A 14,797-nucleotide genomic window follows, 5' to 3' on the forward strand; every position below is an offset into this window, starting at 1 on the left:
TGACAGAGGGTGGGCACTCTTGTGTGTCTAGGGAAAAACTTGCCGGAATGTGTCTGGAGTTGAAATCTGTCCAGTTTCATGGTCTGGTACTGCTCACCAGTTAATTCTGAAGAACTGCTTTTCAAGGCAGTTCTGCTTACTAGAAGCAGGATTGTCCTGGATCTTCCAGGATTGGGATAATTCCATGTGGAGAATGCAGTGCCACTAACTCCATGCTTAGTATATGTAGTGTGGAAACTCCTTAGACTTGTGGACAAGGGTAAACAAATGTACAGCTGAGGCATCTTGAGTACTACTATTAGGTTGTTGTGTTGCTCAGGCTGAGGTCCATCTTTCCGTAGATTAAGGTTCTCAGTACGTGGTATCAGTTTGTGTATTAGTGTAGCTGTGCAAAGTGTGTTGGATATGTAATCTCCAAAGTTGCTTCTTCTTAGAGTGAGCAGATTAAGACTGTCTGATGCTTTCTGTTCAGCTGTTTTCTCCTGCATTCAACTGGGGTGAAGTGTCTAAAAAATGAACATGAGGTCTGATTAAGGGCAAGAATGGAAATGTCACAATTACTGTGAAGTCCATTGGTGAAATGTGCAATTCCTTTATTGTGCTAGTCCACTAGCTGAATAACAGCCTGGCTGTGCTATCAGGTTTTGATTAGCTGAAGTGGCAAATTTCTGTGGGGTTGGTCTAGAAGTTCTGACCTCTCTGGTGGTCCTTAGAGAGGCCAGAGTGATGCCATCCCATATTTAAGTGAGATCCCACAGATCTCTCACACTGAACCTCTTGTTGGACTGTGACAAGTTGTGTGACCAAATATTAACAAATCTTTTAGCAAAGGATCTCACTTCACTGGCATGATGTGGAGATGACTGAAGGATGTAGCATTCAAGGAGAGTTGTAGTTCTCAAGATCATCTCTTAATTTTGTTAAGTCTTTGTAGCCAATAATACAGACAGATTTCAAGAAAAGAATGGGAAATGTCCTTGTCAAGGGAGTTGGTGGTCAGCTTCTAACTTCTTGCCATGCATCTGTCACAGAGTTCCCACGTGATACTGTGCAAGTCTTTTAACCCAAGTGTAAGTAATCCACAGGTGTGTGCCTCTTGTCTTCCAGGTGTGCAGCTTAAGATAGTTTGGTCTGCTTTACTGGAGTGTGGCACACTAAAATTTCATATTAACAAAATCCGTACCTTGAACTTTCTGGCTTTACATTTGTCAAATATGCTGCCAAAGCAGTGGATGCCTTTGAATGCAATGTGTGAGATGTTGCTAATCCCTCTCTTCCACAGCAGTGGAAATGTGTGAAGCATTTACAGTTATTAATTTTGTACTGGAGAAAATCTCCAGAGAAATGTTTGAGAGGAGTCGAGAAGATCAGGCGTGTGGCGTCAAACAGAAGCTTCTGAACTGAGCGTGTGCTCTGTGGAAAATAGCATGTGATCGTGTTGTTGCCACATGGGGAACAAATTAAAGTTGGACTTGTTTTCTGGCCTTTCTAATGACCGAAACGTTTGACTTCACAATTGGTTTCTTTTAGGATAGGTTATTTTGATACCTAAATGAGCTTGGTTGAATCTTGTTGGCTGCTTCCCATGGTGAAAGCGCAGGGCATAATTTGTGCAGGGGTTGGATATAATTTGAGATACTTATGGAAAATGTCTACCATCTAGGTTCATAGGTAGGTAACGCCATGCTTCTTGATCCATCTTGGATCACGATTTGTAAGCAGTGCTCAGCTTTGTTTGTGTTGCTATTGTAAACATATAGCTGATTACACAAATAGCTGGATGTTTGTTTTAATTGATGATTTTTTGAATAATTGATTAACTGGCAGGTCTCTGCTGCAGGGGGATTACCATATTTATTTTAATTAACTAATTGCACAAGCATGACTTCTTTAATGTGCTCTGCAGTTTATGTAAGGAATCTGCTGCAGCAGCCTGGTGAGATGCTCGTGCTGCTGCTGGGCTGCTGCTAAAGTGACACTGAACAGTTGTACCAAGCTTTGGGGTTCTTTGTAAACTTTACTTGTTTTCACGATCTGTGATCAGTGTTTATATGATGTAAACCTCAAAATGACAGAGGTGCTGAGGATGTAATTAGAGATAATGACACTGAATGTAGAACTTCAGATGATTTGTTTGTTTTTTTAACAAAAATCTTCATGGCAAGTTGTAGCACTTGACAGATTATTCTGCTGAGGTAGGAGTTGGGATTGTTTTGATCTTTCTAAATTGTTAGGCAGCACCAGAAGACATGCATGTTTCCCTGAAAGTCTTTCCATCTCTTTCTGTGTGCTTATGCTTGCACAGGGATTTTAACACTGAGGGGAAAAAAGATTGGTATAGGAAAATAGTGTCAAGTGTGTTCATGTGGTTGCTATTGGGAGATTTACTGTAGTGGTATAATTAACTAAATAATAAAACTTTCCCAAGGTAGAAATAAAGTTGGATTTCAAATGAATTTGAGGAGCTGGTAGGGCTATTTAAGTGTGATTAGCCTTGGAGGTATCATTTTCATTTTGCGTTACAGAATTATATTTTTGTATTTAAACAAGACTTAGCCAACACACCAGTTACCAGGGCAGATGCACAGAATAAGATTGCTTATACCAGTTATCCCTGAGGCCTCAATTTAAAAACAGTTTTCTCATATTAAAGTGTAAGAACCTGATGATAAGAGCTGTCATGTCTTAGCTGGGTAGCCGGTGTTATGAATACAATAGTCTTAAACAAAAAGCTCTCCTCCTTTGATCTTACAGATACACTGCCACTGTTTCTTTGTATTCTTTCTTCTACATAACTCCATCTCCTGTAGTAGTTCTTCAAATCATCAGAGATCTACTTGGTCATCTGGGGCGATTTCATTTGTTTGCTTTTGGTGGGAGAGGTCCTCCACCTGTCTGTTTTTCTGTTGATGCTTCTTCCTTCTACAATTTCTTCCCAACTCCTCCTTTTGTGTTTGTACTTTTTCTCCTGTCTACCTCTGTTTTCACCCTGCAGCCTCTCTTTATTTCCTTTTCTTCCACCCAGTGTTCACACCCTTAGTCAGCTTGCCCTACTCTTTTCATTTCTGCTTTTAACTCTGCATCCAGTCCTCGCATCCGAGTCGGTGTGAGCCCCTCTGTGCTGGAGGGTCGGCACAACCTGCAGAGGTAACCAGTCAAGCATTGAAAATCCATGAATAAATGAGTGGAGGCCCATGTCGTGTTGGGTTCAAGAAGTAGCAGTTTTTGTTAGCAGTGCTGACCAGTGTGATGTTATGACACGAAGTCAGAAGAAAAATGGAGTTCCAGGGAAAAATTGGAGCAGTTATTTCTCTCCTTTTTAAGAGGGAAATTGGCCTCAATTTCATAGGAATAGTTGTATTACTACTGAAATTTTCTGAAAGCAAACAATACCGTTGACTTTGAAAACACTTTGTTGCACTCGTGGGCACTTCTTAAAATTTTACCGTTCTCTTATCAAATGGAAGTTTCCTTTTCTTAAGAGCATTGCTTGGCCAATCCATCTGGTGTCTGTCTGCCATATTATTACACTGCACGCTCTTGACTTAACACAACTAAGTTGCCCAAGTGATTGATGGCCAGTGTCTGTGTAATGCAGGTTAAGTAGTCGTTTTCCTATAATGCATGTCTATGGTCTCATAAATCAATGGACTCCCTTTTTTTTTTCCTCCCTAGTCTTCCTTTCCACCCACTGACACTCCCTACCCCTCATCCCCAAAAGGAGATTGCTGCGACTTTGAAGTTATAGTTTAACAGATTTTAAATAATGCGACACTTTAGTCTTCTTGTTTGGTTGGTTTGGCTTGTTCAGTGGGAGGTTGGTTTGGTTTGTTCAGTGGGAGGTTGCAAGTATGCAAAATACTTGCTTGGTGAGTATTTTGAAACAGCTTCTTCTCAGAAAGATGGAAAAATTCTACGTGTATAGATAGTTTTCATGGATTACCTATTATGTTGGCCGACTTCACAATGTGCTTCAGTTCTCAATTTCAGTTACTCTTGTTTATGTCCTGTTTGGAGAAAATGAAAAGAAAAAGGCTATTGGGGGGAGCAGTATTTTTAAACAGTTCTCTATGTTTTCATTCTCCAGCTAAATGTCAAGTTGAAGCATTTTTCTTGAAAATCCAGTTTCTCAGAGATTAGCATTTTATGTTGAGACCAGTCATTTAATTACAGAAAATTAACAGTTCTGAATGGTTTAAATACATAAAAGTAGGGTTCTACAATAAAGCAGTGATTTGGATTATTCCTTTTAACCTTTAATTATAGTCATATCTATTAGGCTTATTGCAATTTGTTTCAGAACTAATCAAATATATTTATTTATTTATTGAGTTAGCTACTTTCTGAAATTTGACCTGAACAATCAGCCTGCAAACAAGGAAGCTGTAATATTTTGCTTTCTTGTTGTTGATTCAAGTGGTAATTGCAGACTGTTGTTATAAACAAAAATAGCTCCCAGCTAATATGCTTGATTTGTAGCAGAGTTCCATCCTCAAAAAAATAAATTTGAGAAGTCTGGGTGCTGATAAGACTAAAGTATTTGAAAACTCCAGCCTTTGGTGGGTATGGGAGGGAGGTTGATTTGTTTGTTTATTTGGTTTTGTTTTGCTTTGTTTTTAAAGCAGAACAGTGCTAGATATACTTTGCTGTGTTATTTACTAAATAACTTTTGTTTGGTTTTATGAACGACAGTGCAATTCAAATTGTCATTCTAAAGGATATTCAGTAGCAGGACTGCTGCTGTGTTTGACATCAACTTTTATCTCTAAATGTTGGAGTATAACTGGCTGATAGAAAATCAAGGTTCATTGGGAGTCATGGCTGACCTAAATGTCTAACACACAGCTCTTTCTTTTCTTTTTTTTTTTTATTTTTTTTCCCCTCTTTTGTTTTTTTTTTCTTTTTTTTGTTTTCTTCTTTTTTCTTTTTTTGTTTTCTTCTCTCTCTTTTTTTTTTCTCTTCTCCTGTTTCCTTAAGGATTTGCAGCACTTGCAGCAGCTTCAGCAGCAGAATCTCAACCTGCAACAGTTTGTGTTGGTGCATCCAACAACCAACTTGCAGCCAGCACAGTTCATCATCTCACAAACACCGCAGGGGCAGCAGGGTAAGTGCTTCGTGCCAGAAAAGCAAATCATGCAGAGCTTTTTTAGAGGATAAGGTTGAAACTGAGGTGGTTCATACACCTTCGCTAACTTTTGATAATCCCTAGGAGAAAAACAGCATTGCAATTAGGAAATTCTAGCAGGTTGTCCCTTTGTTGGTGTTAGACCTCAGCCTTGTCAAAATTTGTGTAGCTCACTTCTCAGGGGGGATCAATCCAGGGAGAGTGTCATGGGAACATTTGTTAACAACAAGACTTCTTGGAAAACAACGCAGCATCTGAATTTTTGGGTTAGATTCTCAAGAAGCAAGACTACTGGGAAGAGAAGTTGGAGAAGACAACTCTCCAGAACTCAAAGGCAGAATCCTATGAGGTGGAGGCCTGGAGGGTGCCTTGGCTGTCTGGATTAGGTCAATGCTCAAAGGGCTACAAAATCCTAAGGCTGTGCTGTGGTTTATACCAATAAGAGATACCAAAAAAGTGATGCACAGTGCAGCTCCTCACCACCCACCGCCCGATGTCCAGCCAGTTCCCAGCCAGCTTTCCCCCCTTTAGTTTATATACTGAGCACGAGACCACAGGGTGTGGAATATCCCTTGGGCAGTTTGGGTCAGCAGTCCTGGTTCTGTCTTCTCCCAGATTCTTGTGGCTCACAGCCTCTTTGGTGGTGGGGTGGTGTGAGAGGCTGAAAAGTCCTTGAGTCTGTGATGCTCAACAGCAACTAAAACGTCAGCGTGTCATCAACATCGTTCTCATCCTAAATCCAAACCACAGCACTATACCAGTGATAGAAAATTAACTCCATCCCAGTCAAAACCAGGACAGGCAGGAAAAAGATTACTGAATCAAAAGTTCTTGTGGGAGAGTAGAAAAGTACTTAAGCCTAAAGCGGGAACAGTGAATTTAGTCATAAACCAAAATAATAATTACGCCTTGGGAAAAGAGCTAGAATGCTTGATTTGTGTAACAGCTCTCAGAGTAATAATAGTTTGACAATGCACTGGATATGACTTACATGCCAAAGACAAACCAGGGCAGTGGGAGGTGGCAGTGTGCCAGACCATTTAAGATGTTGTACAGTAGCTTTGCTGTAAGAACTAATGTGTTCTCAAGTTGCAATGCATCACGGTACTGATTGCAGCCCGTTTGTTGATGCCCATGGAAAACTGTGTTTAGCCATGGCCTCTTATGCTGATATACTCCAGTAGTCTTTTTTTCCCCTCCTCTCTGTTCTACATGAACTCTACTCAGTTGTTCAGGTCTGGTAATCCAAAGATTCTTGCTCAGAAGGCAAATCCTGTTATGCTTGAAGAGTCCTCCAGAGCCTGGCTGTCCTGTAAAGCAGCTCTTTGCACCTCATTTTCTTCTGTTCCTTTCAATTTTTTTCATGCATCATTCCTTCTTACATACTCTGACTTGGATAGAACCTGGCTTTCCATTATGCTGAAGCACTCTTGCTGTCTGAATGCTCTCACATTTGAATAAAGGGTTAGTCAAAATTAACTTCCTTTTAATAGGACTTGGTTTAGGAGAGATTTTATACCAGTACTGGTAGAAAATGGCTAAAAGGTTGTTCATGGAAGCATTTAGTGATATCCTGTTTTCTTAAAATGAAGCAGAACTTATAGACTTAACATATTGTTCTAGAAGAAATCAAACCACCAAAATGTAGTTCAAGGATTCTTTAAAATAGCTTTTTTTAAAAAAAATAAATTCTTTTAATGAAACAGCAGGCACAAAAGCATTGTATTGAAAAACTCATTGCTATTAAGGTCTGCCTACATTTTTCAGCAAAATTCTGCTGGTTTTTTAAAATACCTCTGAAGATGCCTCATAAAAAGGGAAAACTAAGAGAAGCAAATTGTATCCATCTCCCAAGATGAGTTGTTTGCATTATAGAAAGGAAAGGAGGCTTTCCTGTTTGTTTAAAATCTCCTGAAGTAGAATTAACTACTAGAGGAGGTTTTCATAGTACCTTTATTCAGGGGCCATCTGTAAAATTAATTCTTCGCTGCAATATAAGACCTGCATATTGCAAGTCATATCCAGTGACTCAGTGTGTGTAGAAACGTTGTGTTTTACTGGTAATGTGCAGCCTGGACAACTGAATAGCTCAAAAACGTGGGAAGATTTATGTGCTGAGTTCTGGCCATAGGTCATTAGTGCATGACAACCTTCCAAACTGAAATGCTTGAATGGATCTCATTTTCTTCATGAGCACTCAATGATAAAGCAACATGTGTGCCATAATACCCCTTATATCACTTCTTGATATGGCTTTTTTGCAGTATTTCACAGTTATTATTCGAAGATAGCAAACTGTACATTACTATTTATGAGAAAGATTGAGAAAGTGTGTGGTTTTACTTTGTTGTTTGCTGCTGCAGCTGACTTTTCCAGGTTGTTCTTGTCCTATTGCTCCATTAGTCAACTTCATAAAAAAATAAATATTCTGAGGAAACTAGCATAGAGTTTTCTTTAAAACCAAAGGTGTTCAGATTTCTTTTGATGCATTGGTAATGCATGGAGCTTTATATATATATGTATGCATTTAATAACATGAAAATTCAGGTTTATGTACAGATTATGTATTCTGGAAGAAATTTGCTTTACAGACTATGTTACTTGTTTTGTGTATGCCATGTAGTCATATAAATGTTTTTAAAATGAGAAGAGTTTTGAGGAAAATAAGTAAAGAACAGTATCTCTAAACAAGATTTTAGAAGACATAGACATTTGGTAAAGAAAAACTTTTTACTTCAAGAGGTGATGGGGTACAGAGAAATAAAAATCATCAGCAATCGTATGTAGGGTTGAACTTCATGACCCTAGATTGAACTTTTGAAAAATTTTAGAAAAATTTAGAAAATTTTAGAAATTTTAGAAAAATTTTAGAAAATTCAACACCTCAAATATTAATCAGTTCTCCTGTCTTTCTTTAACACACAGATTATAGCGCCCAGCAACAGATACAAAATTTTCCCCATAAATCCACTGCCATATGTCTGACAGTCACCTTCCTTTTCCAGATGATTTCTGGCTATTTAGTGGCTTATATGAAACGAATTTACAAGTTCTCGTTTTTCATGGCTGGTAATTGGTAACATCATAACTGAAGGAATGGTTTCAAGCCTCAGCAGTTATGCAGAAGATTAAATGGAAATAGAAATTTGGAACAATTTCTCATTCAGAGCAACCGTTGCCCAAATTATTGGTGAAGTCACAGGCAGTGACTGTAATGTCTTTATACCTCTTGTATCTGTTCTTGTATCTAATAGATCTGTCTCTAGAACAATCAATTCAACATCCCTTACTACAATTACAGCTGCTTCTTAGAAATATTACCCTCATCAGGTGACTGTTCACCTTTCTACTCGGGAGATGTTGCCAATAAAAATCATATCAGTAAAAATCTGAATGGAGAGGGGAATTGGTGCTGCATTTAATATAAATTAATCTTGGAAACAGAAGTTGTTAAGATCTAAGAAAATACTGTATCATTGTCAAGGAGATTTAGAAATAGTACTTATAAAGAAAATATCCAGAAAGGCAAATGTGGAAGACAAGCTACTAATTACCTTTAAACACTGAAACTGCATTTACCTGTTCTAAAGTTATTGCTGTTTATTATTAAAAACATTGTTTATGATTTCATTTTTTTGTTGTGAAGTTACCTGGGATAATGATAGCAGGCCAAATTCAGTCCTGTTCTCTTTTTTTCCTACGTGTCCTACACACTTTGAGGCTTCACTTATGTGAAAGCTGTTGTAATGGCTTTGTCTTGCAAGCTGACTTCCAGGATATGTCTGTGAGAAGAACAGCAGCTTTGGCAGAGATAAAGCAGTCAAGTTCTTAGATGAAAAAATTCACTCTTGAGGGAGATCATTTAGGAATGAATTATGTATTATGCTTCTGGGCCAACTTTTTAAAAAGTATTCTGAAAAAGTCTGCACTTGAATGTTTGTTTTATCTTTTGTTTAATTTTAGATAGTAAGAACTGAACCCCAGATCAGTCCTTGGGGACTGTTGGCTGGCAGGAAGAATTTTTTGGCTTGGACCATTATTCATGCTACTCATAGACATTACAGGAAAAATCCTGAATGATGGTAGATGCATTTACTTTAACTATTAAAAAAAATTAAATACTTCTAAACTGTCATACTTTTGCATAGATCTTTACCTCATTCTTTCAGAGTGTCACACAGGTAATTTGTATGCCATACTAAATGTAGTAATACCACTGGGCTCTTAAAACCCAGGGCAGAGGGTTAGGAATAAGACCTCTGTAAAGTATGCAAGTACGCTATTAGCTTTTACAGATTCAAACAAATCATATGGGCTGGAAGGGACCTCCAGAGGTCATGAAGTATTGCTCAAAGCAGGTCCAATTACAGCAGAGTGCTCAGCACCTCAGACAGTTGAATTGAACGTGTCCAAGGGTGGAGTTTCTGCAGCCTTTTCAAGTACCTGTCCCAACAGTTGACTGCTCTCATGGTAAAAAAGAACCCCCAATAACATTTCCTGCATCAACCTTCATGAGGTTCCATTTGTCCAGCCAGTCTAGACCCTGCCTTCTGGCCTGTTGACCCCTTTCCCCATATTTGGTATTGTCCACAAACTTGCTGAGGATACATTTTGTCCCATCAGCCTTACTGGTAATAAAGATGTTACCGAATCACAGCACCAGTTATGTTGGAAAAGTCCTCTGGGATCATCGAGTCCCACCTCTGACCGAACACCACCTTGTCAACTAGATTATGGCACCGAATGCCATATCCAGTTTCGTCCTCACCTCCAGGGACAGTGACTCCACCATCTCCCTGGGCAGCCTGTTCCAGTGTCTAATCACTCTTCCTGTGAAGAAATTCTTCCTGATGTCCAACCTAAATCTTCCCTGATGCAGCTTAAGACTGTGCCCTCTTGTCCTTTTGCTTCTTACCTGGGAGAAGAGCCTGACCCCCACCTGGCTACACCCTCCTGTCAGGGAATTGTAGAGAGTGATAAGGTTTCCCCTGAGCCTTCTCTTCTCCAGGCTGAACAACCCCAGCTCCCTCAGCCTCTCCTCACAGGACTTGCGCTCAAGTCCCTTCCCCAGCCTCATTGCTCTTCTCTGGACCTGCTCCAGCACCTCAGTATCCTTCCTGAATTGAAGGGCCCAGAGCTGGATGAGCACTTGAGGTGTGGTCTCACTAGTGCTGAGTCCAGGCAAAGAATCACTTCCCTGGTCCTGCTGCCACACTATTCCTGATCCAGGCCAGGATCCATTGGCCTTCTTGGCCACCTGGGCACACTGCTGGCTCATGTTCAGCTTCCTATCAGTCCCAACTCCCAGCTCCCTTCCTGCCTGGCTGCTCTCCAGCCACCCTGTCCCCAGCCGGGAGCTGCAGGGGGTTGTTGTGGCCAAAGTGCAGGACCCAAAACTTGGCCTTGTTCAGCCCTGTGCTGTTGGATTCAGCCCATATCTCCAGTCTGTCCAGGTCCCTCTGCAGAGCCCTCCTGCCTTCCAGCAGATCAACATCCCCCCACCCCAACTTGGTGTCATCTGCAAATTTGCTAATGGTGGACTCAGTCCCCTCATCCAGACCATCAATAAACACATTAACAGAACTGGGCCCAACACTGATCCTTGGGGGACACCACTGGTGACCGGATCCCAACTGGATGCAGCACCGTTCCCCACCACTCTCTGGGCCCGGCCATCAGCCAGTTCCTAACCCAGCACAGGGTGCCCCTGTCCAAGCCATGGGCTGCCAGCTTTTCCAGGAGTATGCTGTGGGAGACAGTGTCAAAGACTTTGCTGAAGTCCAGGTCCAGGACTAACTCCACAGCCACTTACTGATAACCTGGGTTTTCCTGTTCCTTTCATCATTCATCCCTGCTACTGAGGGAAGTGACCAGAACACCACCTGTGCTCCTGTCCCCTCAGCCAATTGATATCCCTTGCATAAGCCCCAGGGAGGCAGCAGACTTCCCTGTGGGATGGTTCCAATTGGCACACAGGGCCCTCAGTTCCCCTCAGAAGGGAGTCACCTACTACAACCACCCTTCTTTTCTTAATACCTGAGTTTTTGATCTGTCTGATAGATGGAGCACAACTGGGAGACCCTCCAGATAGATTTTTTTTTTTTCTTCTCTAGTGTCATCTGCCTGACCCTCTAGATCCAGGGCCTTGTACCTATTCTGTAAGGGCTCCTGGGAGGGCGATGGGGGTTGAGAAGGGATTCTTTTACCTCCCTGAGCAGAGGCCCTTTTCCATTCCCCCCCATCTACTATATCTCCTCTTTCTACCTGAAAGCAAGAGGAGCAGGGCTTCTCTGAGTCCTTCTGAGCTTCTCTCAGGGTTGGAAGGGTGTAACTCCATCCGTTTCCGTTTCACTCTTCCTAATACTCCTTAGCCTTTCCACTTCTTCCTTAAGCTCTGCCACTAGACAGAGCAGATCATTCCAGTATGAGTCCCTGAGGAAACAGCGTTGTTTGAAACACCAGTATCTCAGCAGGTGCCTAAAAGGTGCAGGCTTGGACTTACACTGGATGTAAAAGGCTGTGCCCTGTAAGTTAAGTCACCAAAGTTATCTCGGACCACAGTGGAGACCAGTGGTTTCTTCTTAGAGAAGAAATGAAGGCGAAGCTTAGACCAGTTCAAGTCATGTCTGAAAGGAGCAAAACTGCAGCTGCCCACCCATGCAAGCCAACAAGTGCCCAAAGTGTGGGCGTGGCAACTGCCTGAAAAGTCTGTAATCAGGAGAAGAGACACATACTTTGCCAAAACAGTTCAGCTGCTTTCCCCATCCCCTGATTGTTGCTTCAGTCAGGTTGAACTAACTTGTTTTGTCTCCAGTTTCTGCCTGAGACACCTTGTATCAGTATGTCTTAAGTAGGGTGAAATGATGTTAAAACAGAGTAGATTGAACATGTTCAGATTATTTGATACTGTCATTCCATGGTAATTACTTCAGAACGTGTGAGCGAGAATAAAATCAGGAAGAGCGTGGTTATTCTGTGCTCTTTTATTGCCAGAAAAACATCCTCTGGGATTTCTTCAAAGACAAAAAGTCACAAAAAGACAGCCCTAATTACTCTGATTGCAGTGGTAGGACAAGTCAGTAACTTGTAATCGATGGTGTTATCGGTGGACTAGAGCTCAGGTGTGGTCCCTGTCAGCTGCCTGGGTTTTGTCTCGTTGTTGGTCAGACACTCTGCAGTGTGGGTGTGATGGGTTTGCCTCTTTCTGTTTCAAGCTGTCAGTTAAAATTCACTGTCACTGAATGAAGGTCAAAACCTCTTCACTCAGAGGTGACTGTTCACTAATTGGTATTTAGATTTGGGCAGCTAAAACAATCTTTTAGGTGAACAAATATTTGCATTGTAAAAAGCACCGTGTAACTGTAGTAGGTGGCTGTCTTGGAAGTTCCTTAAGCAGCTCTGTTCCCTTGCTGTGGCATTTCAAAAACACAGCTGGAACATGTTGATTATGTGGTGCAAAGCAAATTTACATAGTTGTCTGTGCTGTGCTATTATGTTGCATAAGCAGCTGGCTGTATTCACTAGGTCTTGAGCATTTTGATAGCAACACATTCTATTTAAATTACATTTTCAACTCTTTGTTAAACAAAAAACAAGTATCACTGTCAGAAGACAATGCTTCTGTAGTTGTGTCCCCCTTACTGAGGATTCATTTTTCTCCTTCCTATCCATGGTAGTCCCTCTTTTCATGTCTTCTATGCCTTAACCTTGCATAAAACATCAAGTTTCTCACTATTTATCAAGTTCTAAATTCCTGCGTCCCCTACCTATTTTCTGCTAAGAGATAGATCAGGCAGATGATGATGTTGAATATAAGTGGCACTTAGTTGGTGTTCTGTCCTCTAAGTGGCACAGCATCAGTCTGTTCTCCCCTGGTTTGGGGAACTTGGTGTATCAAAGATGCCTATGAAGTGTAAGTTTAATTAGTCAGGTTCATAAATTATGATAATGGAAATTGATAGTCATAGCCAGGAGTTACCTAAAAAATAACAGTTAATATTTTTCACAATAAAATTGAGGGACTTGACTAACTGTAGATATATTTTTGTCAAGATTATATCCCTTAAAGATATATATGTTTTTGTATTAAAAATGAAAAAAAAATACGAATTTTAGTTAAAATATATAGATGCAAGCAGGTATCTTAATTTCCTCATAAATTTAATAAACTATGCAAATAGTGGACTGCTAGAGAATTTATTTTTAGATTGACAGCATATTGTGTATATTGATTCTGCCAGTTGCAACTGTTCTTTAATGTTGTCACTTTTCAGTAGTAGCAGGCTTTTCATATATTCAGTGTAGAGTTTATATTCTGTTTGTTCAAATCGAGCCATGTTCAGTGTTTTACTTGGACTTAAATTCCAATTACTTTTCCCAAAGATGCCTACTTTATTGGACCCAGGAGAGAGTTATCTAGGCTTGTTGTGTCTTCTGGTGTGGTCTGCTTAAGTTTGCCAGAGGAAGTTTCCTTCTTGTTAGGCAGCTGGCATAGGGTCATACAGAGAGGAAGGAGGTTGATCAAGAAGCCAAATTTGTGTCTTTGATTAGTATTCAGTTGTTGAATTTGATCTGATTAGTGCTCAGTATTTTTACATGGCCCTGTAATTCTTTGTCAGCTGTTGGTTATCAGAAGAGGTGTATCCAAAATCTGCATGCTGAAAGGGGCAACAAATGATTCCTGCACATGGAACTGGGATAACCTAGAGCATTACAAACTCTTCCTGCAGAGGAGACCAGTCCAGACTTCTCTCTCTTACCCTTCTAGCACCACATATAGTTCAGGAAAATGCAAGGGGATTTTGGCTGCCAAGTCCAAAGTCTGAAGATACCCATGCAGGGATGAAACGAAAGCTTGCATCTTGAATTTTTTTCCAACTTTTCATCATTCAGCAAGAGCCTTGTTTCACCTCATTTCATGTTTTAATCTTTTCAAATGATGAACCAAACCCCCACTTTTCTCTCACCAGGTCTCCTGCAAGCGCAGAATCTCTTAACGCAACTACCTCAGCAAAGCCAAGCCAACCTCCTGCAGTCTCAGCCAAGCATCACCCTTGCCTCGCAGGTCAGGCTTGTTTCTACAGTTCATGAGTTGCTTTGAGGGGATTTAAACTATGGCAAGTGAATGGACCCTTTGTATTAGTTACCTGAATAGATGTTGTAGCTATAACAGTAAATTTGTTTTTCTAAATAGTTCAGTCTTATAGTTCCCACCCCAACGTGCCTGTGTGTTCAGGCTTTAATGTTCTAAATTTTTATTTTTAGCTGGAAATTTTCAGGATTGATAGCTTGAGTTAATGGCACTAGAGCATTGTTTGATTTCCTGTAAGATTTTCTTGGATAATCTACAAATTTATGAAATTCAGAGCAGCAAGGTGTGGGCTACCTAAAAAGCTCAAAAAGAGGATTACTGATAAGTACTTTTCTGAAGATTGCAGTGATGATCTACCTTTATTATAATGTAGTTATTGTGATATCATTGCTAAGTCATTGCCAGTCTTACCAGTTACCATCTGTGAAAGTGAAGAGATTGTTAGAAATAAAATATTAAAATATTCTGTTAGATGTCTATTAAAATATCAGAGCTCTATGGTTAAGCTTTCAGACTGTAAGAAAAGCAATTTAAGGTTGCACATGCCTGTAAATTTAGTTGTGCTTTGCTCTGGGTTTTAC

General features: G+C 40.4%; 1 protein-coding gene across 9 annotated transcripts in view; it reads left to right on the forward strand.

The window, feature by feature from the left end:
- POU2F1 (POU class 2 homeobox 1) overlaps nucleotides 1–14,797 on the forward strand; it is a 129,245-nt gene that overhangs the window by 74,339 nt on the left and 40,109 nt on the right. For 8 of the 9 annotated variants that reach the window (XR_003535724.1, XM_027692607.1, XM_027692606.1 and 5 more), the window contains 2 exons: nucleotides 4,978–5,104; nucleotides 14,095–14,189. Coding sequence is in view for 8 of the 9 variants with exons in the window: in XM_027692607.1 (XP_027548408.1) it covers nucleotides 4,978–5,104; nucleotides 14,095–14,189 (222 nt within the window). In the remaining variant the exon portion in view is untranslated. The remainder of the gene's footprint in view (nucleotides 1–4,977; nucleotides 5,105–14,094; nucleotides 14,190–14,797) is intronic. The other variant, XM_027692602.1, reaches the window with a different exon arrangement.

Source organism: Neopelma chrysocephalum, unplaced genomic scaffold, assembly GCF_003984885.1.
Source record: "Neopelma chrysocephalum unplaced genomic scaffold, ASM398488v2 Primary Assembly neopelma1_87, whole genome shotgun sequence".
In the NCBI taxonomy this organism is placed as follows: Eukaryota; Metazoa; Chordata; class Aves; order Passeriformes; family Pipridae; genus Neopelma; species Neopelma chrysocephalum.